At 40.7% G+C, this 25,529-nt stretch overlaps 2 protein-coding genes across 4 annotated transcripts in view; one reads left to right on the top strand and one right to left on the bottom strand.

Moving 5' to 3' along the window:
• Positions 1–159: 159 nt before the first annotated feature.
• On the bottom strand, positions 160–23,824 carry POGLUT1 (protein O-glucosyltransferase 1). Of its 2 annotated transcripts, none has more exons than XM_081026416.1 (11): positions 23,692–23,824; positions 17,959–18,049; positions 16,711–16,854; positions 12,286–12,421; positions 10,630–10,751; positions 9,144–9,203; positions 7,657–7,756; positions 5,951–6,009; positions 4,746–4,913; positions 3,993–4,049; positions 160–3,360 (listed from the first exon to the last, which is right to left on the bottom strand). In XM_081026416.1, the coding sequence occupies exons 3-11, from the start codon at positions 16,803–16,805 to the stop codon at positions 3,204–3,206; spliced, it is 954 nt and encodes a 317-aa protein (XP_080882542.1). In that variant the 5' UTR covers positions 16,806–16,854; positions 17,959–18,049; positions 23,692–23,824; the 3' UTR covers positions 160–3,203. The 2 variants fall into 2 exon arrangements, with proteins under 2 accessions (XP_080882542.1, XP_080882541.1); XM_081026415.1 differs by lacking the exon at positions 23,692–23,824 and adding an exon at positions 18,797–18,945.
• A 452-nt stretch (positions 23,825–24,276) lies between these two features.
• Positions 24,277–25,529, top strand: part of TMEM39A (transmembrane protein 39A) — a 30,505-nt gene continuing 29,252 nt past the window's right edge. The window contains exon 1 of one of the 2 annotated variants that reach the window (XM_081063622.1): positions 24,277–24,691. The gene's annotated coding sequence lies outside the window, so the exon portion shown is untranslated. The remainder of the gene's footprint in view (positions 24,692–25,529) is intronic. The other variant, XM_081063623.1, reaches the window with a different exon arrangement.

Here is a 25,529-nt window from a genome sequence, read left to right as displayed (position 1 = left end):
GGAAGGATTTCCGTAGTCACACCATGCTTCGAACGACCCTCCTCCTACTCTCAGCCCTTGTTGCTGAGTTCAGCTCATAGAACTCAATAGAATCTTCCCCATCGTGAATTTTCTCCCAGGGGTCAAGTTTTCCTTTCCCAGTCAGGTACACCAGGTACTGCCCTTGTCACATATATTTCAGTTTATTGTATATGACTTTATTATAAAAAACTGGTTCCATTCCACAGGTAGAATGAATTCTGAGAATTACCATGGATCACTTCATTTACCCATCCCTCAAAGCCTAACTCAATTTTTACCTTTATTAAGTTTCCCATCTACACCAGATGAAAATTCTTCTAAACTCCAAATCCACTGTCTTAATGAATAACTGGCTTTATAAATAACTGGCCTCAAGTCATTTTAATCATCTTCTAACTATGATGCCTCTTACATTGTTAGCTACAGAGCTCCTTCATGCTAAGGAGCCTGTTGTAAACATTTTCTTAGCTCCCACTATTGATGCACAGCAGTTGCTCAAAAAGCATTTAATATAAAATGAGTAACTGTAATTGTACCCCTGTGCCTCACTTACACCTTACCTCTGGATGCAGTTATCTTCAGGGAAGGCATGTTTAGATGCATGCAAAGATGGGTTTTTATGTATCTTGCATGTTCTTGTTCCTAGTCACTGTAGGGGTAAAGGGTAGGGAACCATCCTCTTCGGAGCTGACCCAAAGGAGCCTATTAATTTTTCTTATCTTGGGAATATTGGCAATCTCTGGAAATGAACACAGCAGCACTCTAGAGACAGTCTAAAACTCCCGCTGAGATTCCTGGAGTTGCCCTGCTTCCTACCCTTCCAAATGTTATGCAACTTGTTTAAATTCCTTGAGATGTCTTCATATACTTCTAATAAGTTATTTTGCTTAATCTAACGAGAAGCAGTTTCTGTTCTTAGCAACTAGGGGAACCTAACCTAACACAGTCAAATAAGGTGGGACACTGATATCACACAGCTGATACTTGCCAAATAAAGAAAAGCATTCCTTGTGTTACCTAAATATCCCACTTCTTCAAATAAACTAAATTGTTCTCTTTTCTTGAAGAAAAGTGTGGCCTTCAGCTCTCTCAGGATGAAAAGTAAGTTTGGGACCCAGTTAGTATTAACAACAAACAACAACTTTCAAAAGTTATGGAGATACAAATTATTTTCAAAAACAACATTTTACATATTGTCATACACCATCCTCATACCATCTACACTGAGGTAAAAGGTAAACATAAAATCTGAAAAACATCTGCTATATTTAAATACAAAGATGCCCTTATTGACTCTGCAAAGGAAAGATGAGAATTTGCATTGTTCCAATTGTTAGTCTTGTCCAGTCCCCCTTGGAGCCAAGGGCTAGGCGATCTGTAAATAGGATCTAGTTAGGCCAACAGTCTCCACCCACCTATCCATCTAACCATCCATCCTTCCAACAACACTTTAGTATCTACTCTATGAGGCTTTGTACTAGATAATGGAGATATCGAGATAAGACATTATTCCCACCCATCAAAAAGCTCACAGAACTGTAGAAGATATAGTCAAAGAACTGCAGTGCAATGGAATGTCACATAATACAGGCATGAGCGAAGTGTTACGATTGCCCCTAACTGCCCAATGGAATGAAGAAAGGCTTCAGAGAGAAGGTGATACTTGAGCTGGAATGTGAAGCAAAATGGGAAACACTCCCAGAGAAACGTAGTTTCAACTCCTAATCCAAATGACAGAAAATTTTGTTCCTAGTTTAGTGAGAAGGAAATTAAAATACAGCGAGAATGCTAACATCTACTAGGACCTCATATTGACAAGGCAAAACCACAGTATAACTCAGAAATCTGGATTGCTTATTGCTACACTTATAGCACCTTGACACCATCCCCATGAATTTTTAATACTCAAAAACAAAAATTCAACTTTAAATGTCTGCCTTATCCCATGCAATGATCTTACCAGGGATATTCAACTCCTCTAAAAAGGAGCATCCTCCTTAGGCTTAAAGTTTTGTGGGAGTTTAAAAGGCCAAATACATTTCTCACAAATGGAATAAAATCCTAATTTTATGTGACTGATTCTCACATTTATGAATTTTGAAACCAATTAATACCAAACAGTTCTTAGGAGTCAAATAGAAAGAACTGATTCCTCTTTAAAAGGTTGGGCTTAAGGAACAAGGATGGTTCTGAGTCATCAGACTATAAAGTTTTAATCTAACAATTTTTCTTCATTTTTAACTATGTTAGCAAGAGCATCCTGAGAGATTAAACTATGCTATCCAAATGTATTTTTTTAAAAAGGAAAAGGAGGTCCCTTTCTTCCTTCTCAAAATCCACACATTGAGAGTGTGGATTGCTGCCAATTTCAGGAGGAAAAATATTAAGGTAGTGCAAACAGTGAAGAGTTGCTATGCTACGCATAGCATAGTTCCTTTAAAGAGTGAGGACTACTTCCTAAATTTATTAAGAGGTTTTTGTCTTTTTTTTGAAGAGACCATAAAAAGGGTGTGAAGGCACAAAAAGGGAACTTGAGATCCAATTGCAATAATTACTCATGCAACTGGCCCCTTTGTATGTGGCGTTATGGAAACTTCCTGAGTACCAGAGAGTTTATGTTTTTACAAAAGAGAACTACGTCATTGCATGGCACAACTACTGCTTCCTTAGACCTTTCAGGAAATGACCCCCAAGTATTTTTCACAAACCCTATAGGAATTCCTACATTAAAATATAGTAACAAACATCAAGCCTAGAGTAAATGCAGAATTGCGGTGGTGAGTTGTACTAGTTCCAAATAATTGATTTTCTGCTCCCAACACTGGGACAAGACATCATCCCATGGACACAGTCAGTTTCACAGTGATGGACATATATATATGTGGATGATCTGAGGCACAAGCTGTGATTGGTCCTAAGAAAACGAAAGGTAGAATTGGATTCAATACCCACATCTCATGATTTCTGGTCCTTATTCAGCCAAGCGTCGCTCTGCTTCATCTGTATTATACACAGTTTGGATCTTTCTTGAGAGTTGCTCTGGGTGTAGCATGATAAGGAAAACCAGATATTTGGCTTGATAACAGTATTCAAGGTATAGGTGCCACACTCATGGTAAGCTTCCCACCACAGAATTTCTGAGATCTGCTGCCGTAGAGAGGACTATGGTCCAATGATGACCATTAGAGTTCAGTTTTCAAAATTTTGGGAACAATCTGATCATAGCCTTTCCTTCTTGTTACATTATAGGACAGAAATTTAGAGTATTCAATCAACAGGTTCTCCCAGTAACAGGTGATGTCATCCATCTGCAAGTGGTTCATAATAAATTGGCTTCCCCTAGAGACAATATGAACGAGAACATTTAAAGCACAGCATTTAATAATATTAATAGCTTAAAATGAGTGATTACCTTGTGCCAAGCACTGTTAAGAATACTTTATATGGGCAGGGGTGGAAGATGAGGGTAAGGGGGATCAAATATATGGTGATGGAAGGAAAACTGATTCTGGGTGAACACACAATGGGATTTATAGATGATGTAATACAGAATTGTACACCTGAAATCTATGTAATTTTACTAACAAATGTCACCCCAATAAATTTAAAAAAAGAGAATACTTTATATGAATTAACTCTTTTGATCCTCAGAACTAACCCTATAGCCATCATATCTACACACGTGTGCTTAGCAAAAGAACTTAATTTTTTTCTTAAAAACAAACATGTAAACAGCCAATGTTCAGAGATGTACTTGTTTAGTTACTTCAAAGATTTCAGTTTATTTCTATAAAGGATGGGCTTGGGGCATGTGTCAATGTGTGTTTTTCCCCCAGGAGAGATTTAATTCTGATTAACTCTGTATAATAAAGATGAAATACAGATATCACCATGGTAATGATATTCATATTCTTTCAGCTAGGGCAAAATAGGGATGATAAAGTAGAAAATGAAAAATGAACAGAACTTACCTTTCAGCAATTCCTTGAGCTATGTCATCATTTGCTTTTACAAATTGCAACAGCTCCCTAAATTGGAAAGAATTATTAGACTCTGAAATATAGACCAAGTTCATTAGTACTAAGTCAGACAGATCACAGATGGAGGTCTATGATTAACCTCTAGGTATATGGATGGTGGATAATTTCCTTTTTAAAGGAAAATATCAGAGTCTTCACAGGAACAAAATAAAAACAACAAAAAAGTCCCCACACAAGCTAAAGGCAACCTGTTGTAGTTTGGGGACATATTTGAGAAAAACAGAGAAAGGTTCAATGATACACGTCAAAAATTAATAGTGAAGAAAAAATCTCCCTCCTGTCTCCTGCTCTGGCTTCTCTCCCTACCTACCTCTTCCTAGCTTCCATCATGAGAGGAAACGTGCTTCAGCTTCACTGGGGTCGATTCTCACAATGTATTTGAAAGTTCCTTTGACAATATGATAAGATCCAATATAGCTATCTTTAGTGTTTGAGTGATTAGATCTTTTTTACTGCCTACTCTACTGCCTGAATATTACATTTTGAACTAGCACTAGAGCACTGTTTCAAATTATATCCCACTTATAGCCCAGTTGGATAATAATGCAATTAACATGTGAACAAAAAATTTTTAAAAAGCTTTCCATGGAAAAAGTCATCAGGAGGAAAAGCCTGAAACGGCTGGGGACTTAGAGGTAGATTGTGGGACTCATTAGAAACTCTGCTTGAGAGGGAGTGGCTTACTGGACGTTGGAGAGATCTGTTTTGACTGGGATATAGTGAATCCATGGCTTCAGTTGTGGATAGAAGAATTCCAGCCACTCATCACCGACATGGAAAACAAGTGAACCACACAGGAAGAGGTGTTTGAACCGGAAACTTGCAGCTACACCTCGAAAATTAAACAGATACCTGGGAAAGAGCAAAATATACTTGATATTATATGCCTACTACCACAAATATGACCTTTTTTTCCTTAATCCCTTCTCTTCTCTCCTTGTATGACCCCTCTCCCTTCTCTTTCCATTTTCATTTTTTAAGGACACATCAGCATGGCCCTGTGATTTCAATAAACTCCTTCCTTTTAGCAGGGGCTATAGCTTATTCCCGTGAATGACAGGATGAGGTAAGAGGGATACTTTCTGCAGGAAGAGCTAGATAGGGGCAGGAGCTGGGTGCTGGGTAGAGAGGACAAAAGGCTCAGATGGAAATGATACCTCACCCTTTCCTACAAGCTATTCTAAGCCTAATGTCTCTAACTCATCATGCCCCACCCCCAGCCTTGTTTTTCCCACAGGGTACCCCATCCTGTGTTCCCTCTTTTTCTGAAGTCTGGAGAGGACAATCAGACATACCTAATCAACCTTCAAAGAAATACCTCCTAGAAAAAAAGCTATCTTAGAAAGAACATTTTCTTTTCAACATTTCTCATGCATGCACCCTGGTCTCCAACCAGAGTTGCTTCTATCCTGTAGTTCCCATTGCATAGCGTAATCAGCCTTCATCTCTCTGAAGCTCCCCACTACGCCCTCCTGACCTGTTCATCTAATTCTCAGTCCTGGCATTTAAATATAATATTTCAGTTACAGATGCTTTATTCATGTTGAACCTTCAACTGTTTTTATCAACCTGATAAATACTTCATCTAACTTCAGCTATTGGCGGGGTGGGGTGTGGAGAGAGGGAATCCCATCACTTTGATTACTAGCACACAAGCTATATAGAAGCAGGGACCATATTTCTTTGTCTCTGCAGTTCCCGCTGAACTCAGGCCAGAGCCTCATCATGCACACCAGGCTGTCAGTAAATGACAGCTAAAGGAATTATTGTGACTTTCATAAATGCCAGCGGGGTGCTGGTATGAAAGTTCTCCCCCTTGTATTAAAGTTCCCTATTGCTGTTCCAAAAGCAAAAGAGAAACCAAGAGTCAGGAGTCCGGGAAGTCTTACTTGTATTTGCAGTGATCCACAAGATGGACATCCTTAGCAGCTGGCTTCCCCAAGGTATCCTTTAAGTGGAAAGACAGTTATTAACATTAGCAGTAGTAGCATTTATGGAAGACCATTGTGCGGCAAGCATTGTAAACATTTCACCAACACGACCTCATGTAAGTCTCATAATGAACGTAGTCAGGAAGCATTATTACCCCATTTTATAGATGAAGAAGCCAAGGCTTCAAGATGATAGGAGACTTGCTCAGGGTCACGTGGCCCTAAGTTGTAGAAGAACTAGGGTTTTAACCTGGCTCTGTCTGATTTTAGAGTTTAAGCTCCTCTCAAGCCATATGAACTCAGAGGTCAATGCCTGCAGCACATTTCACTTTATGCAGCTGGTGGGCTTACAGGTGTAGCCCACACACAAATTGTGTTGGCCATGCAAAGTATTTGAAATAAATATTCAAACCACTGCCAACACTTATAGCTGGTAGGGTATTTCTAACAAAAATTCAGATTTCCAACTTTTCTTATAAAAAGAAAGAGGAAGGTCTGGTAGACCAGGCTCCTGTCTCGCTTGGCAGCAATGAGTGGACCTTTAACACTCTCTCCTGTTTATGCTTGTAGCCCCGGGGGTACGTGAGGTTGAGACCCCCATCTAAGCATACTCCAGCCACATCAGCAGATGGTAAACTCCAATGAAGGGAACAAATCTTGTTTGCTTTTCAGTCTCCCACAGTAGATGTTCTGCTAAACGGATACATTTTTCATATTTTAACTTTTTAACAAAGTTTCTTAAACTTTATTTGCTCCTATTTGATTAAAACTATCCAATAATAAATACATACATTTCCAATATACACTTAGTTTTTCCCACAAGGAGTTTAAAATATTTTTTTATATTATCCTATATGGAATATGGAAATTTCAAATGAGTACATTTCAGGCTTAACGTTCTTTGAATAAGGTGAGAAGTCACAGAGTTAAAAGGACAGAGATGCATTCCAAACCAAAGAAGCTGATCATTGTTGGCTTCACCTTACAATCACTTGGGGGGGATTTAAACAAATGAAGATGCCTGGACCTCTTCCCCAGAGAGTCTGATTCTTTTGATTCATTTTTAAATACTCTGGTTGGATTGCATAGTCAGGATGGAGAACCCCAGGGGCTGGCAAACTATAGCCCATAGACTAAATCCAGCCCCCTGCTTGTATTGTATACAACCCATAAGCTAACAATATTTTCACCTTTCAAATGGTTACAAAAAATCCAAAGAAGAATATTTTATGATACCTGAAAATTATATGAAATTCAAATTTCAGTGCCATGAATAATTTCGTTAGAACACAGCCATGCTCATACATTTACATATTGTCCATGGCTGCTTTCACGCTGTGGTGGCAGAGTTGAGTAACTATAACAGAGACTTCACGGTCCACAAAGCCTAAAATATTTACCATCTCATCCTTTATATAAAAAGTTGGTAATCTCTGGTTTAAATCTTCAAAGTAGTATAAAACACTACTGAGAATGTGGGCCAGAAAAGCAATGAGTTTGAAAAAGAATAATTTACATGAATGCTAATACTAGTTTATGGAACCTTCACTACATTTATCCCACCACTGACAGGTGGGAAAAATCTGAAATTCTACCCAGGTAGCAATGTTCTCTGAGTGAGAATTTTCACTGCCGTAGTTTCTATTCAGATGATTGGTGATTACTTTCATAGATTTCCAGGCCTGGTTTTTGGTGTATTCTGCATCAACAAGTTTTGGGTTTTTCCGAGATAGAAGAATGAGAGGATCTCGTTCTGGACTTGTCCTATAAAAGAAATATATGACATAAAATTATGTGCCCTACATCATGCTTCCCAATCTTTGGAAGGTAAGCAGTAATCAGACCCAATGCAGTGACAGTACACACAGACGGACAACTCATTGGTTACTTTAATAGGAGAAGAGGGGGATACTGCATACTGCAGCATCTAGGTGGTCCTGGGCTGTCCCCACTTTACCCTTCTGGGATGGGGAGTATTTGGCCCTTCTTTGCTTGCATCTAGTCTTTAAGATTGTTCTACAGCCGTATCCTAGGAAATGATTTCCCTTTTAGGAGGGTTCCTGTTGCCTCTGTAATTACTAATACCCATAGCTGTGTGACTAGGTAATCACCACTCACCGAAATAGCTACATGACTTTGTTGTGTATGCTCTGTAAAGTCCAGTATAATGTTTAAATTAAAAAGAAAACTAAAAGATTCTGTGGAGAACAAGTCCTAGCTATGGTCCAAGTAGCAGATGGTCTTGACATATGAAGGGTCATGGAAGCCCTGAGAATCTGAAGAGAACTATGGACCCCTCCTCTAGAAAAAGGCACATCCCTCAAAAACTTCAAGGAAGTCCTAAAACCCTTGAAGTCTACACAAGGATCCCAAGTTAAGAATCTATGATCAAGGTTTGAGCATCAGAGAAGTTGGTAAGTTATAATAAGCACTGGCTGATCGGCCCATCTGTACTTAAAGTTCACTGCCCAAGTAAATAGAGGGTGAGATCTTTGAAAAGGACTCATCAAGAAAACTACAGAACCCTTCTCTCTTTAGTCTCTTTTATATTCATCCGTTCAATACACAGTCATTCTGTATTGATGTGGCTGTACTGTCCTTGCCACTGGGGATACAGAGCTGAACAACACAGAAAGGGGCGTTCCTCAACCATTTCCCTTTCCTTCTTCCTCTCTTGTTTCCCTGCTTCCCTCTCCATTTTCAGCAGTCACAGTCTGTGCTCTCTACCACTATTGGGCAGCCACATGATCTAATGAAACAGGGGATCTGTTGATGGTTCCTGCTCTACCATTAACAAGCAGAGTGACTGGGCAAGATCATAAGCTATTCCTAGGAAACTGTAAACTCCTAGGCAAGAGGGCCACTCATCTGTTCTGTTCAGTGCTACATTTTCAATGCCTGTCACACTCAGGGCACTCTGTAAATATCTGCTGAATTACTGGATGAACTTTATTTTTTTGAATTTTAGTTAAGAGTGATTTGGGCAAATAATTTGTGTTCTTCTCTAGTGTAAAATTCTGTGATTCCATTTTTTATTCTTAGTTATCTTGGCTTTCTTTTTGAACTAGAATTTGTTACATCCTCAAAATTACTTATATTTTACACATTAACTGGAAGAATATATCTGTAAAATGTCAGAAAGTATAATCACCTTGATCCTCGGAAATACGCTGTGGAATTTTTCTTTTTCCATGGCCACTGTGCTGCTGACCTAAAAATAGATTTGATTAGTTTCTATGTTTTTTTCTTAACTTATATAAGGATGTGTTTTAACCATTTCTGAGGATTAGTTCAGAGCTTTACATATTTAAATAAGTCTGAGCAAGGCTATTCAAAAGAAAAAGGCCTGGAATACATTTCGTTCCCTTTTGTTATTATTTCATTCCTCTGGTGATGCTAGCCAGTGACATCTACAAATTGTTAAAAAAAATATTCCCAAACACTACATGACATGTTTAGGCTATTTAATTCTGTGAGTATTTAATACAATGAGTATTCCTTTTCTATTTCAAGTAGAGTGCTATTGATAAAATTAATATGTGAAGAGATCCACAGAAAATATCAGAAATTGAATTGAGGGCAAGAAAACAAATCACTCCCTGACTTTATGTTTTGGATACGTAGGAGGATCATCATATTTAACGTGATTTTGCAAAGCACCCCGGTTTTCTCCAAACTGTACTAATAAAGCAGGGCCTGGATGGCACCCCCACAGTACAGCCCTCCCCGGCTTCCCAGAATGTCCCGTCTCACCACTTCCCTATTTTAAAAAATTACCCTGAAACTTATGATTAATACCCTTAGGTTTATTGATCACAATCTCTATGGCCTAGCATTCTTTCCAGGCTAATCCCATCATTGTTCCTCGGTTGCTGACTCCACCATAAAATCACATGGCCAGAGGGAAGACTCCATGCAGACTCCCACGTATGTAGCCTCTGGAGGAACGCCCAGATTTTCCCTTAAAAGCCCCAAGCTGGTCTGAGAATGTTAAGACAGTTTTTGGAGGTGTTAACCTGCTTCTAATAAGTGCCAATGTTCTTTAAATCATTCATGTAAAATGTAACTAGGTTAAAAAACATCTGCAGCTTGGATGACCTGAACAATCTAAATTCTGAAATGACGGAAGAATGGAGTCAACAGGCCAAGGCATGTCTCAGTTATGTATCAGAGGATCTGGAGCAAGCTTGTCCTTGAAATACATATGGGACATTTATACCCACCTCATCCCCACCTAAAGGACTTACCTCTAAATTATAAAGTATGCTTATGTTCCTCCAAGAAATGTTCTATCCTCCCTCACAACGTGGTCATTCTTTTTTTTTCTAGTTATGAAAGTAATTCACTCTTATTTAGAGAATCTTAAAAGCACAGAAAAAGTTAAAGAAGAAAAGAAAGGCTCCTATAATCCCTCCCACAGAAGCACTGCTGATACTTTAGTGTAGGTTCTTCTGTTCTTTTCCTATGGATATATATTTCTATACACATAAAAAATTGTTTGTGCTATGTACAGTTTTTTTGTCTTTTATTTTTAACTTAAAGTTAGTCATTTTAAAGGAAGTAATTGTTTATACTCTACCGTTTATTTCAAGAAGACCCACAAAGAGGGACAAATAAAACCTCTCTAAAGAACCTACCTTAATAGATCTTCTCTGAAGAGGTCCCACCGTCCAAGACCCGTAGGATAAATTGGCCAAACAGCAGGTCCCCCTTCCCAAAATGTCCAAGCAGGATACATGATATCATGGTACTCTGATGTCTTCGACAGAAACAAAAGGTTGCTCCAAATCAGTCTCAGAAGAGAGGGAGAAGCAGCACTAAGACCGGGTCTTAGTTTATTATAATATAGGACCGGGTCTTAGTTTATTATAATATAGGACCGGGTCTTATATAATATAATTATAATATGATATGATATACCGGGTCTTATATTGATTTTTGCTCCAAAAGATGCATTAGAGCTGATTTTTGGGCTAGCTCTTATTTTCAGGGAAACACGGTGTTTCTTCCATTGGAATTGTACATGCAATATACTACTTCTCTCAAATACTGCCTTCTCTCAAATACTTAAAAAAAATGGTGTGTGATTTATCAAGAAGCTCAGACATAACAGCTGCTCGTAAAAGCTGCACAATTACTACAAAGTCCCTCCTTTGGAAACTAAGAGGTTCTGGTTAGAAAACAAAAAGAAAAAAAAACAGAGGGAAGTAAAGATGAAAAGAAAGTTAGTATACTGATGGTCAGACTTTATTATCCACAGAAACAACAGATAAATAATGAACAAAGTCCTTACTGACTTACATGGGAGCCTCTATCTGTTCTTCTGGAAGGGTTTCATGACAAACAATGGGACAAAGCTTTTTTGAGAAATGAGGCTGACCCATGGTAAATGCAACACAAATGTAGCCTCAGCCCACTTGCAATACAGGAAATAAACAAGTCTAGAGAGACAGTAAACTGTGATAAAGAAAAAGTGGGGATAAAATGTCCCTCTGCTTTGGAAAAACCAAATCAGAGATGATGTTCCTGTTCTCAAAGTCCATAGGGTTTTCCCAAACCCATTCTTCCATCATAGGACCTTTGTCCACTCTCTTCTAGCCTCCCCCACCCCCGCCCCAAAATGTGTTCATAACTAGTCTCTAGGGAACCAAGGCCCATCCCTACCAATACGCCATTGACAAGAACCTGGGCACTGGCAACCTGTGCACACAGACGTGTCCTAGTACTCCTATCCCTGCATAACTGGGCCCACAGGTCACCCCCTCACAAATCCCTCTTGGATATCCCAGGCCTAGTCCCTCAATGTGCTGCTTGTTAGTTACCTAACACCTTTGATTTCACTGTTAGCCATGCTGGGCCCCTGAGATACAGTGACAGATAGGCCAGATGACACTCATTACTGTGGCTGATGTATATATTGTAGGAGCTCAGCAAATATTTTTCAAGGCATTCCCCAATTCTAAGCCCATAAGCTTTCTTGAGTCTCTCTCTCCCAAGGATCTCAGAATCTCACCTCCAATGTCCTACAGGTTCCTCAGGCCTCTGTCATTCTGTGCCCTCCATCCTTAGCCCTGTAACCACTTAAGCAATCTCACATTACTTACAGTCCTCAACCCCATCTCCTCAGTCTTATTACTCAAGTACTGTGAAGCTCACAGGAACACAGGTTCATTCCTGGATCTCAGGCCTCATCCTCACCATTACCCACTAGACTCTATCACAGGACAATCATCTCCTGCTCATACCCCAGAGGACCACCCTGCATCCCCTCATATGGCTCGCCCTATACTTACCTTACTGAAGGAGAAGACTGGAATAGCAGGCTCCATCCACTTAGGAACCTGAGGATAATCTCGTACATTGATCACCATCTCCATATCAGGGAGGCGTCCAATAACTTCCAAAATAAAGTGTTCAACACCACTACACCTGTCAACCAGAAATACCACGGATTCACCGGAGCACTCACCTAATGCCTGCTCTAGGACAAGGCAGGGTCCCATGGACACTTTTAAAGTAAGACAAGCCCGTTGTAATAGCTATGTACAAACAATGTCAGATGGGTAGTAGACTTGGTGGGGTTATCACTTTGTGAGGGGTGTAAATGTCTAATAATCATTGTTTTGTACAATGTGATATATTTGCATGATATATTTGCATGAGGCTCAAAGGTGTACACACAGGATGTTTACTGCTGCTCTGTAGGCCTAAACCTAAAACTAAATAATAATAATAATAAAGAAGAAAGGCCAGCGTTCAGATCATCGGCCTACTGCAAAGTCTCCTGAAAGCAATGCTCCACTCTTTCATATTGTACAAGCTATCTTTCCTAGCTACACTGCTCCAGCTTCCAATAGTAAATAAAAATTTCCAACTGAATCACCAGAAGTTTGAAGGGAGTATTATTGCAACTCCTACCACCAATTTTCTATTCATTCCCAGTGTCTTTATTTCCCCTATAAAGAATACTTTAATTAGTAAGCCAGAGACAAATTCTAATGGGAACTGGAAAGGCTAATTTTCTAATTGTGTCCCTTAGGCTTGCTTGTCACAAGACATTATTTTAATTCCCACTATAATTAAGTCTCACAGTTTATGTGGAAAGATAGGAAAGCTTTCATTATCTTCAACCTGAAATACAGAACACTATCAAAATCAGTTTTGCGAGCCAGAAACAGTGTCATTACACAATCACGAAAACTGTAATACAGCATTCTGACTGGACTCCTGGGCAATCCTTAGAGGATTTCTAGGAAGAAAGAGAGGACACATGAACAGCTTAGCTTCTGCCCCATCCTTTTAAGTCCTGACCAGCAGTATACTGAGGGCTGTAGTCCAAGGCTTGACCATAATTTTCTGGCAGCATGGAAACAAATGATTTAAAACACTGATTTACATATAGGGAGATAACTGCAAAAAATATCAATGGTCCATAAACATAAGAAGAGATGCTTCACAGTATTAATAATAAAGAAACGCTCAAAAGCCAAACTTATACAAATAGAAAATAAAATGGTGGTTGCCAGGAGATCAGGAGTGGGGAACAGGACAGATGTTGTCTAAGGGTCCAAACTTACAATGAGTAGTAAATAAGCCCTAGAGATCTAATGCACAGTACAGTAAATCCTCACTTATCATCAACAGGTACTGCAACATTAAGCAGAATGATGTGTAACGAAACCAATTTTACCATGAGCTAATTTTAATTGATATAACTTAACTCCGACCTACATCAGTGTTATAGTGAAATGACATTGAATGAAACAACGATATTCATAGATCTGCTGTGTAGTGAATGTAGACAACAGTATTACATTATAATGATCAAACTTGCTAAGAGACTAGAACTTAATTATCCCAACTACTAAAAAGAAAGGATAATTACGTAACATGATAGAGGTGCTAATTATCCTACGATGGCAATCAGATTACAATATGTATCAAAGCAACATGTACACCTTAAATTTACACAATGTTGTATGTCAAATATATTTCAACCAAAAAAATAAGTAAATACAGTATCACCATGACAAAAAAAAGGAAAGGAAAAAAATCTAGTGAAGCTAGATGCCAGTTTTCACCAATCAGATTGGCAAAGATCAAAGAATCAGATAACAGTGCTGGTGAGAGTGTCAGGTGTATTCTGAGCCTGTGATCCAGAATGGTGAAAGCGTAAATAGGCATAACCTCTTTGGAGGACCATTTGTTTCTATTTATGAAGATTTAAGAAACACATTAATTGATTAATTCTACTTGTAGGCATTAACCTGCAGATATATTTGCATGAAGCTCAAAGGTGTACACACAGGATGTTTACTGCTGCGCTGTTGGCGTTAGTCAGAAATCAAAGGGAAGTGCTAAGGAATAATTTCAATGTCTGCTGATAGAAGACTAGAGAAATCCATACAATGGATTATCATGCAGCTATGAAATTGGTGCTCTCCACGTACTCTTATGGAACAATTTCAAAATCTATTGTTACATGAAAAAGAAAAGTAAGTTGCAGAACATAAGATATAGCATGTTCTAATTTGTTAATGAGTCTAGATAATTGTATATGCATATACTATTTCTGGCAGGATATACAAGAAACCTGTAATTGTATATCCTGGTTGTCTTTTGAGAGGAGGACTAGCAGTCTGGGCTCTAAGTGAGTAGAGAAACTTCCTTTTCATTGTACACCTTTCTGAGTTATCGAAATACTTTGCCACGTGCACGTAACACTACTTTGATACTAAAAAAATAAAACTAGTTTAAAAAATATACTATTGCAGTACATTTATATGTAACAGCTAAAACATTTTCTTTCACATTTGGCTTTGAAAACAGCATTCTCTCACGTATTGTATGATTCCATTTACACAAAATTCTTGGAAATAGTCTATAATGAGAGGAAGCAGACCAATGGATGCCTGAGGATGGGGGTAGGGGGTTAGAGGGTAGGGACTGAGAAAGGGAAGGGTGTGAGACAGGCAAAGAGGCACAAGGACACTTGCAGTAGGGATAGATACCATTATTTTGGTATATATTTACATCAAAACATCAAATTGTGCACTTTAAATGTATACAATTTATGTCAACTATATCTCACTAAAGGTATTATTTTTAAAATGCCATTATTCTCCATCTCTGAAGGGATGCACCTCGTGTTAATAAGATAGGGCTGGTTCCTCAGCAAAATCTCTCAGCTCATCTTGAAAATTGAGTTTATATTTTGTTTTGCCCATAACTGAATTTTTAAAATGTTATACAGGTTTCTGAAACTGGGTGAATTAAAAGTTTCTAGACCTAGAAAGATATTATTGTTGGCTAGATGGAAATCTGAGATATAACACAACCATGTCCATTTCATTTAAGAGCACTGGTCTGAATATTTCATTCTATTTCAGTTCTGTCCAACTACATTTTCCTTAGTTGTGTGTGTAGTTGGGATAAGGAACTTTCCATGCATTTGAAATATAAACTATTTCATTGTCAATAAAATGTCCTGTACTCTCTTAAGAACATTTCTAAGAGCTCCTGATCCTGAACTAAATGCTATGAGGTCTGGAATAAGAGGTATGAGCCTTTCAGAAACTTTGAAAGTATTTAATATCATCTGTAAAGAGTTCACTAACTGTTAAACATTGGGTAAGCTTTCAAAGTCCAATAATATCTATAGTCATATTTTCTTTCTCATTTGTAGAAAGTCCTCTATGCTCATAATTTTTACTTAAAGTCTCTATTATTGTCCCATGTAATGAAACAAATGTCTGTTTAAAATACCTCAATGATTTTCCCCACTACCACTTTATTTTCCCGTGACATTCGATAACTACAAGGTAACTGTGATTACCAACCTCAGTGTAGTGGGATATGAAGTGATCTTTATTTTCGTTTTTGTTGCTGTTTATATACTTTTGTGAAAAAAATGTATTAATTTGTAATAAAGTTGTTATTAAGAAAAAATATATAAATCCTTATGTCAAAATGGATGTTTTTTATAACACTGTTCATTTATTTTACTTTTAATGACAGCATAGATATTGTTTAGAAAGAGGATCTTAGCTAAAAGGTCATGCACTCTGAGTTTTGTACTTTATAATTTTATAAAGATCTGAGTTTTCTTAAAAAAAAAAAAAAAAGAAAGAAAGACTCCTAAAAGGGAGATTTATCGTGTGTTGTATATAATGCTGCCTAAACCCAACTCCCAAGCTCAGTCTAGGACCCTCCCTGCTCGCCACCCCCAGGCCTCAGCCCACTGATTTATTACCTTAAGTCATGGCTAGTGTAGCCCGAGTAATCGGCAGCCCAAGTCCTTCTTGACTTCCCCCCGACTATTTGGTATCTAGAATGATACTTAGCCCTTGACAGACACTCAATCAGTGCTCGTCTTCCTCCTTCAGCCCAGATCACTCCTGCTAGGTCTCATCAGCCTGTGTCCTGAAGCTACTATGTATATGCCGGGAAGGATGAGAAGTGGCAGAGCCACAGCCAGTACAACCAATGATATGTCCAAGCCTCACCAAGAGAGGAGACAGGCTTTAATACAGGAGAAAGGAAGATAGGAGTTGGCAAGAAAAATTCCCAGGAATGAAGAGCTTGTCGTTATTTTGCAATCCTCTGAAATGTGAGGAGGAATTTGCCTATGGGTCCCTTTAATTGACTTCTCTAAGAACAGTATCAAGTAAGCCCATGTATAATAAGGTCAGAAGATATATTTATGTCATAATTCTTACCTTGAGGGAAACATGCAGTCATTTTCTCGGTATAATCTGTTCTTAATGATCTGGTAGTGAGTTCCTAGCTTCCGTCTGACGACCTCCGCCATCATCTTCTGTGAGATACCTCCTCGGAAAGGAGTCAGATCCTCTTCTATGACACTAGGGAAGAATGGAAATCATCAAGGAAAGCAGGTCAAGAGAGTGGTACCATTCTACCTACTTCCTTTCTGTTGGTTTAGGTTTAGTATTAGAGAACACAGGAAGTTGAGGGAAAGAATAGAGAGCATGAATGAGTACCTTTTCCCCCAGAAGCACCATAGGTAATCTAAAACATCATCAACAACAAAGCCACAAAAAGGAAAAAGCAAGTCAATTTCTCTTCTTCCTTGCTCTATCCAGACTGCCCCTCCCTTGCCTGATACATATTCCACCTTTCCTACTCATGCCAGTCACAGCAATCCCACTTACCTTCCCTTCACTGAATCCCACAGAAGGTATGATTTACGCTTTGCACTCTGACACTATCTGATTCCCTTGTTCTGGTCTGTCTGGCCCCCACCCACCCCATACTCTAGCAGCCTAACAGCAATAACCAAAAATTACACTGTTTTGTATCCCTTTTAAAGTTCAGTGCATAGCAAGTTTTCAATAAGTATCATAAGCATCAGGTGAACTTTTTGAGGAGTCATGGAATAACATGATGAGGCGCTTAAGGGACCCTGATATTTAGCTGATGGGGTATCTGAGACCCAGGGAAGTTAAGTGGCTTGCCATGGGGATGATTAGATGTGGGACTAGAACCTGATTATTGTTTTTGAAGTAATCTTTCTTCCATGCCACACTCCAGCCCTAATTTGCATACTTTAAAAATAACCAACAGGAAAAGTATGATTAGATTCACTTAAAAATATGTTCATTCCTTCAACAATATTTATTAGTACTTACTGATAGCTAGCACCAGGGATACAACAGTGAATAAGGCATAGACCTGAATCTCAAGAAGCTTTCAGGCAGCTGAGGAAAACAAACAAGTACATTTGCTAGTTCCCGCAGAGAGTTAGTGGTGGCGACGCCGAGACCACCTGTGCCTCTCCTGCTCCAGGGCATTTTTATTCCCCAGAAATAGGAAACCCACTTCGAGAAACCTATCTGCTTTCAAAATATGCTTAGCTCTTTGACAACTGCAACCAAGGTCTCTTGGGGATCTTAGGGGACTTCACTGTGATGAGAACTAAATTCTCAAAGACAAATCAAAGAACTCACCCATGGTAGCAGCTGCAGTTTTGACTTGAACATGGTTCATAATTCTCCAAAGACCTGTTAATTTGGTCAATAAATACTTTCCATTTTGAACCTTCAAAAAGTGAAGTAAATGAAAGTTAACAAAATACCCCTGAGCATTCTTATTTGCTAGAAGCAGGCAGGCAGAACCAACAGAAGGTGGAAAGATTTAGACACCCCCTTCCCATCCCACTGGTAGAAAAGAATGCCAGGAAGGATTCATTCTGTAACTCTCCAGCACTCATGTGAAGTCTGCTCCTCTACTCGGGCTGTCAAGAAATTGGAAATTTCTTAATGCCTGACACTTCCAAGGCTACGGATAAACTGATGAATGGCATGGTTCTCCACCTTGTACTAATCAAATTGAGTCCAATAAAGAGAATCAATTGAAAGTCACAGACATTAACCTTCCCTTCATCTCTTCTGGCAATGGCCAAACACACACACACACACACACACACACGTAGGGCAACCACGAATTATCCCACAATGTGTTTTAGGGAGGTGCAGAGTTGCCAAGCGCGGGAGATGCCCGCTATGGGTGAGCTGGGGAATTCCCTCTCCTCCCCACCATCACTCCGGATTCCGGAGGACAGGTTACTCTCCAGGGTCCTGGGCAGCAGCCGCAGCGCCAGACACCCAGACACTCACTCTGCTCCAAGGCGTCCCCCCCTACCCCCGTGCCCTCTGCCCAGCTCTGCGTTACAGCGGCCACAACATCAACCGGGTGCGGGTCGCCCGGGGGAGCGAGGGGGGCGGGAGAGCGCCCCTGGACGGAGCCCGAGACCCAGCGACAGGCTCGGCCCCGCGCAGAGCCCACCTGACTCCTTCTGGCGACCCGGCACTGGGGACAGGAGTAGCAACAGCAACCACAGCGCAAGCTGGGAGCGCGCCCACTGCTCCATCGCCAGCCGAGCCCCTGCGGAGCGCCCCACTGCAGCGCGGGCGGAAGCACCGCCCCGCACAGACATGGCCGTGGGAGCCGCCCCACGTGGGCGCGCGGCCGCCCCACACAGAGATGGCGGGTGGCTGCTCCGCCTCCCGCGCACCCAAGTCCCAGCCTGCGGTTCAGTTTCCCTGGGAATGCTCGCCGGGAAGGCTTCCCATTCCGCCGTTGTTAAGGTGGTGTTCCGGGAGGGCGTTTGTTTAGAGCCAAGCTATTTGGTTAGCTATTGAAGGGGACCAGAAGTTTTGCCTTTTGAGAGACTGATTTTTGTTAAGCTGTTTATTAAGAAAAAAAAGACTAGGAAAGAACCTTTGATTCTCCCCCTTGCTGCCTGAGAGATTCAGAGGGAAAGGCCTACTCCACGAAGGGGATTTTAGGATGTTTGCCTTAGCCTAATTTGAATTAAGTATGGTAAATAGGAGGGCATCAGGCAGGAGCCTGTTACCCAGCTAGATATGTGGCGGGGGCCATTGTTTCCGGATTGCCTAGCAAGAATTTGCAGGCCTTGTGTGTTCCCCTCTTCCTCAACTACCTGTAAATCGCCCATTCTCACTTCTAAAATCTAAGACCCCATTCCCCTCTTTTTCTCCTTTGTCCAAATGTTCAACATATACCCAACGTTGTGTCTTTGGAATTTTCATGCTTGTGTGAATTAAAATTTGAAATTCCCCATTTAACTTTCTCCTGTTAATCTTTTAATTTAATTATTAGCCCAGCTAGAAGAACTTGGAAGGTGAGAGGAAAAACAGTATTATTTTTTTAGACCCCACACTGTAGTGTACAGCACTGTCAGACCGTAAGGGCTTGCAAATAGTATAGCACAGGTCTCTTTGTAATAGGAATTTACAATTGGGGTGACTTAGACATGGAAAAATATCAGTGGACAACATTCTACTGGACAATATAGATATATAGGTATGTATAATGATCATACAACTACAATCACCTACCCATTGTATAAAATGTGCATAATGACACCTGTGGAAATACATGGACAACAAGATGAGATCTGTGTCCTTGAGGAGTTTAGAACTAGTGGGAAGAAAAAGAGGCTTCCCCAAAGATAATTTACAATTTAAGGCAATATGTAAACGCTTCTGGTTTCAGTGGAGGCAAACATCAATATTAACTGGAAATGTGGAGAAAGGGGTAAAAAGGGTGTATTCCAGGCTGAAAAAGGAAATGTCGCAATGAAGGAATATTGTGCTGGAGTCACTAAAACAGGGGAAGCTATAATTTGCAGAAGGTGGGGGGTAAACCTTGAGGTTATGGTAGTGGAGGGTAGTACTTAGGATGCGTGTTGAGAAATGGTGTAAGATAAAATGATGTTGGTTAATTTAGGAATGGGCCATGTCACTCACTGTAGGTGAGTAGGCAAGGCAAGAGGAGAAAATGGATCTCCAACACTGTATCATACAAGACTTCTTCAGGATTCCAAATTGTGGACAGAAAAGGGGCCACAGGTTAAACCTGACAAGCTCAGGGGACTGAAAATAACCACATAGGATGGCATGTACCTAAAAACCCCTAAGGTGGGCCATGGCGGGAAGTCACATCTTTAATCTGTAGCTTCCTTGACAAAAGCCAATCTTTACCTTAAATTAGCCTATCGTTTTTTTGCATCTAGGATAACATGGCCTTGGAATGTCAGTAATCCCTTTTTCCGGACCAAAGCAGGAAACTAGAGAGTCCCTCATTATTATTCTTGTCCCCTGATTACCATCTCTTTGTGCTGTAAAAAGTGAACTATTAACTATCCTGTACCCACCTATGTAAAATAAGTGCCTGTCTCTCCAATTTACTTTTATTCAATTCCAGAGATTTCCTCACTTTGCTTTCTCCCACCTCTTAACCTACCACCAATGGGTTTCATGTAACCCTCCTGCTTTGATTCTACATATGAAATAAACTGCAAATCGCCATTTTGCTGAGCATTTTCTCAATCTGTTGAGATTTTGCTTCCTGCAATTGTCACTAATTTGGCTTAAGTAAACTCTTTTAAGCTTTCTTTCAGGCTCGATGTCTTTTCGTCCACAAAATGAAAACTTTAGTCAAAGTTTCTTTTATTTCCAGGAAGGTGTGCAGTACTTCAAAATGAATGTTCAAAAGTACAGAACAAAGCAGTGTACTACATAGAGGAACAGCACAATAACCCTTGTTTTCAAAGTTAGTCTAAAATAAATATAGTGGTGATAATTTTTAAGACTTTAATGATAAAAATTTTTTCTACATTTTATTTTCTGTGATCAGAAGAAAACGGAAATCATCTTGCATTACACTGTCTTTGAAATGAAAACAAATAAGTATTTTCTGCAATTTTGCAATGTTTACTGTGTGGAAGAAGAGCAGTAAGATTGGGAATTAAGTGGATCCTATACATGGGAGCAATAAAGAGCGTGTGAATCCAAATAAGCTTCATTTCCTCAACAGGTGAGGTGTTTTATTCCAGTAATTCCTATGTGTGACTAGCGCCAGAATCCTCCTGGAGATTATGAAAACTACAGATTTCTAAGTCCTATGCCAGCCACTAACTTAAAATGCAAACACTGGTTTAAAAGATGCTCCATGTTCAAGCTCCTGGTTGTGTTTTCAAATTCACTTCATGCCACTGACAAGAAAAACCATCCGGAGATGTTCTCAATTAAAATTACAGTGGTGGGAGCGTGTGAGACAGAACAGTTACCCTGTTCATAGCTGTGGATCAGCTCTGACAAAAGAGTGCTCACATCCCAGGATATCTGTTGCAATTTAGGATTAATTTCCAGGTGGCTATTTCCACAATTATCCATTTCTTATTAGTGCATAAAATTTCCTGTCTGCTGCTGGAAAAGGGCCCGGTTGGGACCCCCAAAAAAGAGGCCTGGCCTCTCCCTGCCCTAGAGCTTAACAATTGATCAACCCCCTCCCTGCAGTTTGAGCTTGGAATGTCCCCTGTCCCAGTTCCTGAGCTTAGGATGTCCTCTGTCCGTTTCTGAGCTTAGGATGTCCCCTGTCCCAGTTCCCTGTTTTAGATAATTATCCTGAAACTTATGCTTGCTTACTAGTCACAATGCCCCTCCCCCGTGCTTGCTGGTTACAATCTCTAAGGCCTAGCATTCTCTCTAGGTTACTGTCATCACTGCTCCTGGGTTGGTGAGCATGTTGGAGAGCCACATCGCCGGAGGGGAGGCTCCATGCAGACCTCTAGAACCATCACGTAGCCTCTGGAGGAAGGCCCAGATTTTCCCTTAAATTTCCCAGACTAGTCTGAGAATGTTAAGGCAGTTTTTGGAGGTGTTAACCCACTGCCTTCTCAGACCATCGGTGCTCTGATAATAAACGATTATTAAATGACCCAACTCCTGTGTCGGTCTACTGGTTGAGCGGTGTAAGCAGCACAAGCCCCGGACTCATTTGACCTCTGGTTTAACTGCCCACAGCTAATCCACAGGGGCAGACACTTCTTCCTGGTGGACTCTGCTAAGCCTTATCCCAGAACTAACCCCCTTCACCTTCTCCCATCCCCTTTATCTATAGTTAATGCAAACCCTTTCAGAACGACTTACATATTTCTCCCCCACTTGATGTATGACTTGCAAAACTCTAGTATGATGGACATGTATGTCTTTTCCACCTAGCCACGCTGCTGGTGGTTTGGACTTCATGCCCTAAGCCCGGTCTTCTTTCTGGCTAGCATTTTTGGCTCAATAAACCTTTCTTAAAAAAAGACTTTCAGCCATGGAAGTTGGAATTTTTCTTAACACCATATTCCCCTTTGCTTATCGCGATCTAGCTATACAGCTTTGTATTAAGTTTCTTAAACATGCCAAGCTCTTACCCACCTTAGAATCTCTGCATAAGTTTTATTTTCTATCTGGACTGCTTTTCTTTCCCATCTTTACATCTCTGGTTCTTTCCCAACATTCAGGTTTCTGCTAAAATGTCATTATCTCAGACATATATCCCTCCCCCCAAAAGAGCACTCTCCTTATCTACCTTATCCCCTTATTTGTCTTCTTCATAATACTTACAATCTGTAATTATTTTATTTATTAAATGAATGTTTCCCTCATTAGAATATATGCTCCGGGAGGCCAAAGACATATCTGTCTTGTTTACTAACACTGTGCCTGGTACACAGTAGTCACTAAATAAATAACTGCTAAATGAAAGGTGGATGCTGAAGAGCCAACAGAAAAGTGGTAAAGGAGTTTCAATGTAGCAAGGTAGGAAACAGTTAACAGAGCAAATATGACAATAAATGTGCAAAATTCCTTACGCCTACAGGTGAAAACAATGAAAATATGCAATGATCTGTGTTCAATTTTATATATTCATGAATGAAAGTGTTGGATTGTATCTATTCATGAATGAAAGTTCTGTGTGGTACATTAGGACAGTAAGAATATTTGGGAATATTACTAACTTTTGTGGTTTTGATATTGGTCATTCCAGCTCCAAATTCTGTGTTATTTTCAACAAGTTACTGAACGTCTCTCAATTTCACTTTCCGCTGTAAAATAGGAACAATGGTAATATCGAAACATTATGAGATTTAAATGAAATATATAAAGCTACTTAGTCTAGTATCTGGTATCACAAAAAACCCTCAATAACAGTTAACTAATACTGTTAACTACTAACTACACTTGATACAAAGGGCTTTCTCTTAAGGTGCTTAAAATCTCTGGCATGAGAAATATCATACTCCTTTTGACACTTTTACTTTTCTTCTAACACCAAACTATTGGCAGTTTCTGAATTCATCGTGATGTTGTCCACCTCCTTACCTTCTTATCTGCTACTTCCTTTACTAGAAAGCCATTCTCCCGCGAACACCTCCTCATTCTTGGAGTCCTGGCTTTAAGCCTCAAGCTCTCTGTGAAGCTTTTCTTGATATTGACACCACTACCATTCCACAGAATTCATTACGCTGTCTTGCATGCTATCTCCGGACCTTGGGCAGAATTTTAATGTTGCATTTATTGTAATCAATTGTAATGCCTGTTTTCCTCGTGTCTTGTCTCTCCCACTAGACTGTGAGCTCTTTGTGGCAGTCATCTTTGTAACTCCAGCATCTCTCTAGCCCTTCACGTTACAGTAGGTGCACCATTGGATGCTAAACTGAAGCAAGACCGCGCGACTTGGCTCCTCAGCAGTGACGTGACCTTAGAGGACATCTCCCAACCTCCCCCATCTGTAAAATGGAAGGCATCACTTGCACACCGTTGGGACTTGGAGTTGATGAAATAACGAGAACCCTTCCTTACAGGCTGGGTGACCAGGCCCGAGGAGGTCACACGTTAGCCAGAGCTGGCCGGGAAGACAGAGCCACGAGCCCGGCCGAGCAGGCGCATCCCACTGCGCAGGTGCACGCGGGAGGGGTGTGGGCGCTCGCTCCGCGCCCGGAGCCGCCCGGGTGGTTCCGGGGGCCACCTCGCCGCTGGGGCTCCGGAGCGTCGCGGAGATGACGTCACCGCCGTGCGCTGCCACGTCTGCTCTGCTCCGCGGTAATGGAGGCTGAGGATGAGTGCTGACGGGGTCGGATCTGCTTCTAGCTTCAGCTCTGGCTCCGACCGGCACGGACTCAGGGTCTGGGTCTAGGTCTGGGTCTGACAGCTCGAAGCTCGGACACCGATTTTCGACTCTCTGGGCGGGAACAGCCTGCGGACGAGCAGCGGGTTTGGAGCGCCTCAACGCGGGGAGGGAGCTCACTTGCCTGGGGTCCAGCCTGTGAAGCTGCCGCTTCCTCCCAGCGATCCAGCCCCACCGGCGGGGTCTCCCCCATGCGTGAGTATTACTGAGCTGCCGCGGTGTCCGTCTGTCCTGGGCCTGCTTCGGCCCTCCGGGTGGCACCGCGGGGACTGCTTTGTCTTCCCCCTTAGGGGCCGGTCTCTCGCCAGCCCCCGACCCCCACCTCATCCTCTCGCTTCTTTCATCCCAGTGCTTTTGCTCCGTTTCCTTTCCTTTTGCTCTCAGCTCCCACCTACATCCAACGGTTTGCATGCTTTGTCTCACCTGGCGTTTGTTAAAATCCACACCCGAAAGCTGTAGGAATAGGGAACATCGGCACAGTCTACGGTAACGTTTTGAAAGCCAGGGATGTTATTTTGTTTTGTTTTGCCTTTTTTTGTTTTGTTTTTTAAACAGTATGTCATTCTTTAGTTTTTAAGTTGTATTGTTGAGGAAACATTTTGGTATCCATATTGGGGGAAACGTGGTTTTGCCACAGATGGAGGAAAACACAGTTTACACTTGTCAGTGAGGGTCTTTTATCTGTTTCTTCTCTTTTAATCCTGCACTTTCAGTGATATCTAAATGGTTTTACAGCACTTTTCCTGGAGTCGGCATCCACTTGAGCTCCTTTCAGTGTTTTCACTCTAACATATTGAGGTGCCACTTGAGCAGTTTTAAACAGTTAAAAGCCCTGCTAGTGTACTTCTGTCCATCATTGCCATTCCTGACAACAACTTCTGTAGGACAGGGAACACTTTTTTTTTGCTGATAAAGAAAGAAACTCAGATACAGTCCGATAATATGTGGAACATCTGATGTCAGAACCAGGTCCCCTAACAAAACCTAACAATTGGACAGTGCTGATTCTCCTGTACTTCAGGTGGCTTACTGT

Source organism: Rhinolophus hipposideros (assembly GCF_964194185.1).
Source record: "Rhinolophus hipposideros genome assembly, chromosome: 2".
Taxonomy (NCBI): domain Eukaryota; kingdom Metazoa; phylum Chordata; class Mammalia; order Chiroptera; family Rhinolophidae; genus Rhinolophus; species Rhinolophus hipposideros.
The sequence above is the reverse complement of the archived record's forward strand: the minus strand, read 5'-3'. Positions and strand labels throughout refer to the sequence as shown.

Coding starts and splice junctions, on each gene's coding strand:
- POGLUT1 (XM_081026415.1), bottom strand. CDS start 18,881: ATGGAGCAGTGGGCGCGCTCCCAGCTTGCGCTGTGGTTGCTGTTGCTA. Junction 16,855..17,958: donor AACTGCAGCTGCTACCATGG/GTGAGTTCTTTG, acceptor ATTCTTCCCTAG/TGTCATAGAAGAGGATCTGA. Junction 4,050..4,745: donor ACAGATCTCTCCAACGTCCA/GTAAGCCACTCC, acceptor TTTCCAATTTAG/GGAGCTGTTGCAATTTGTAA.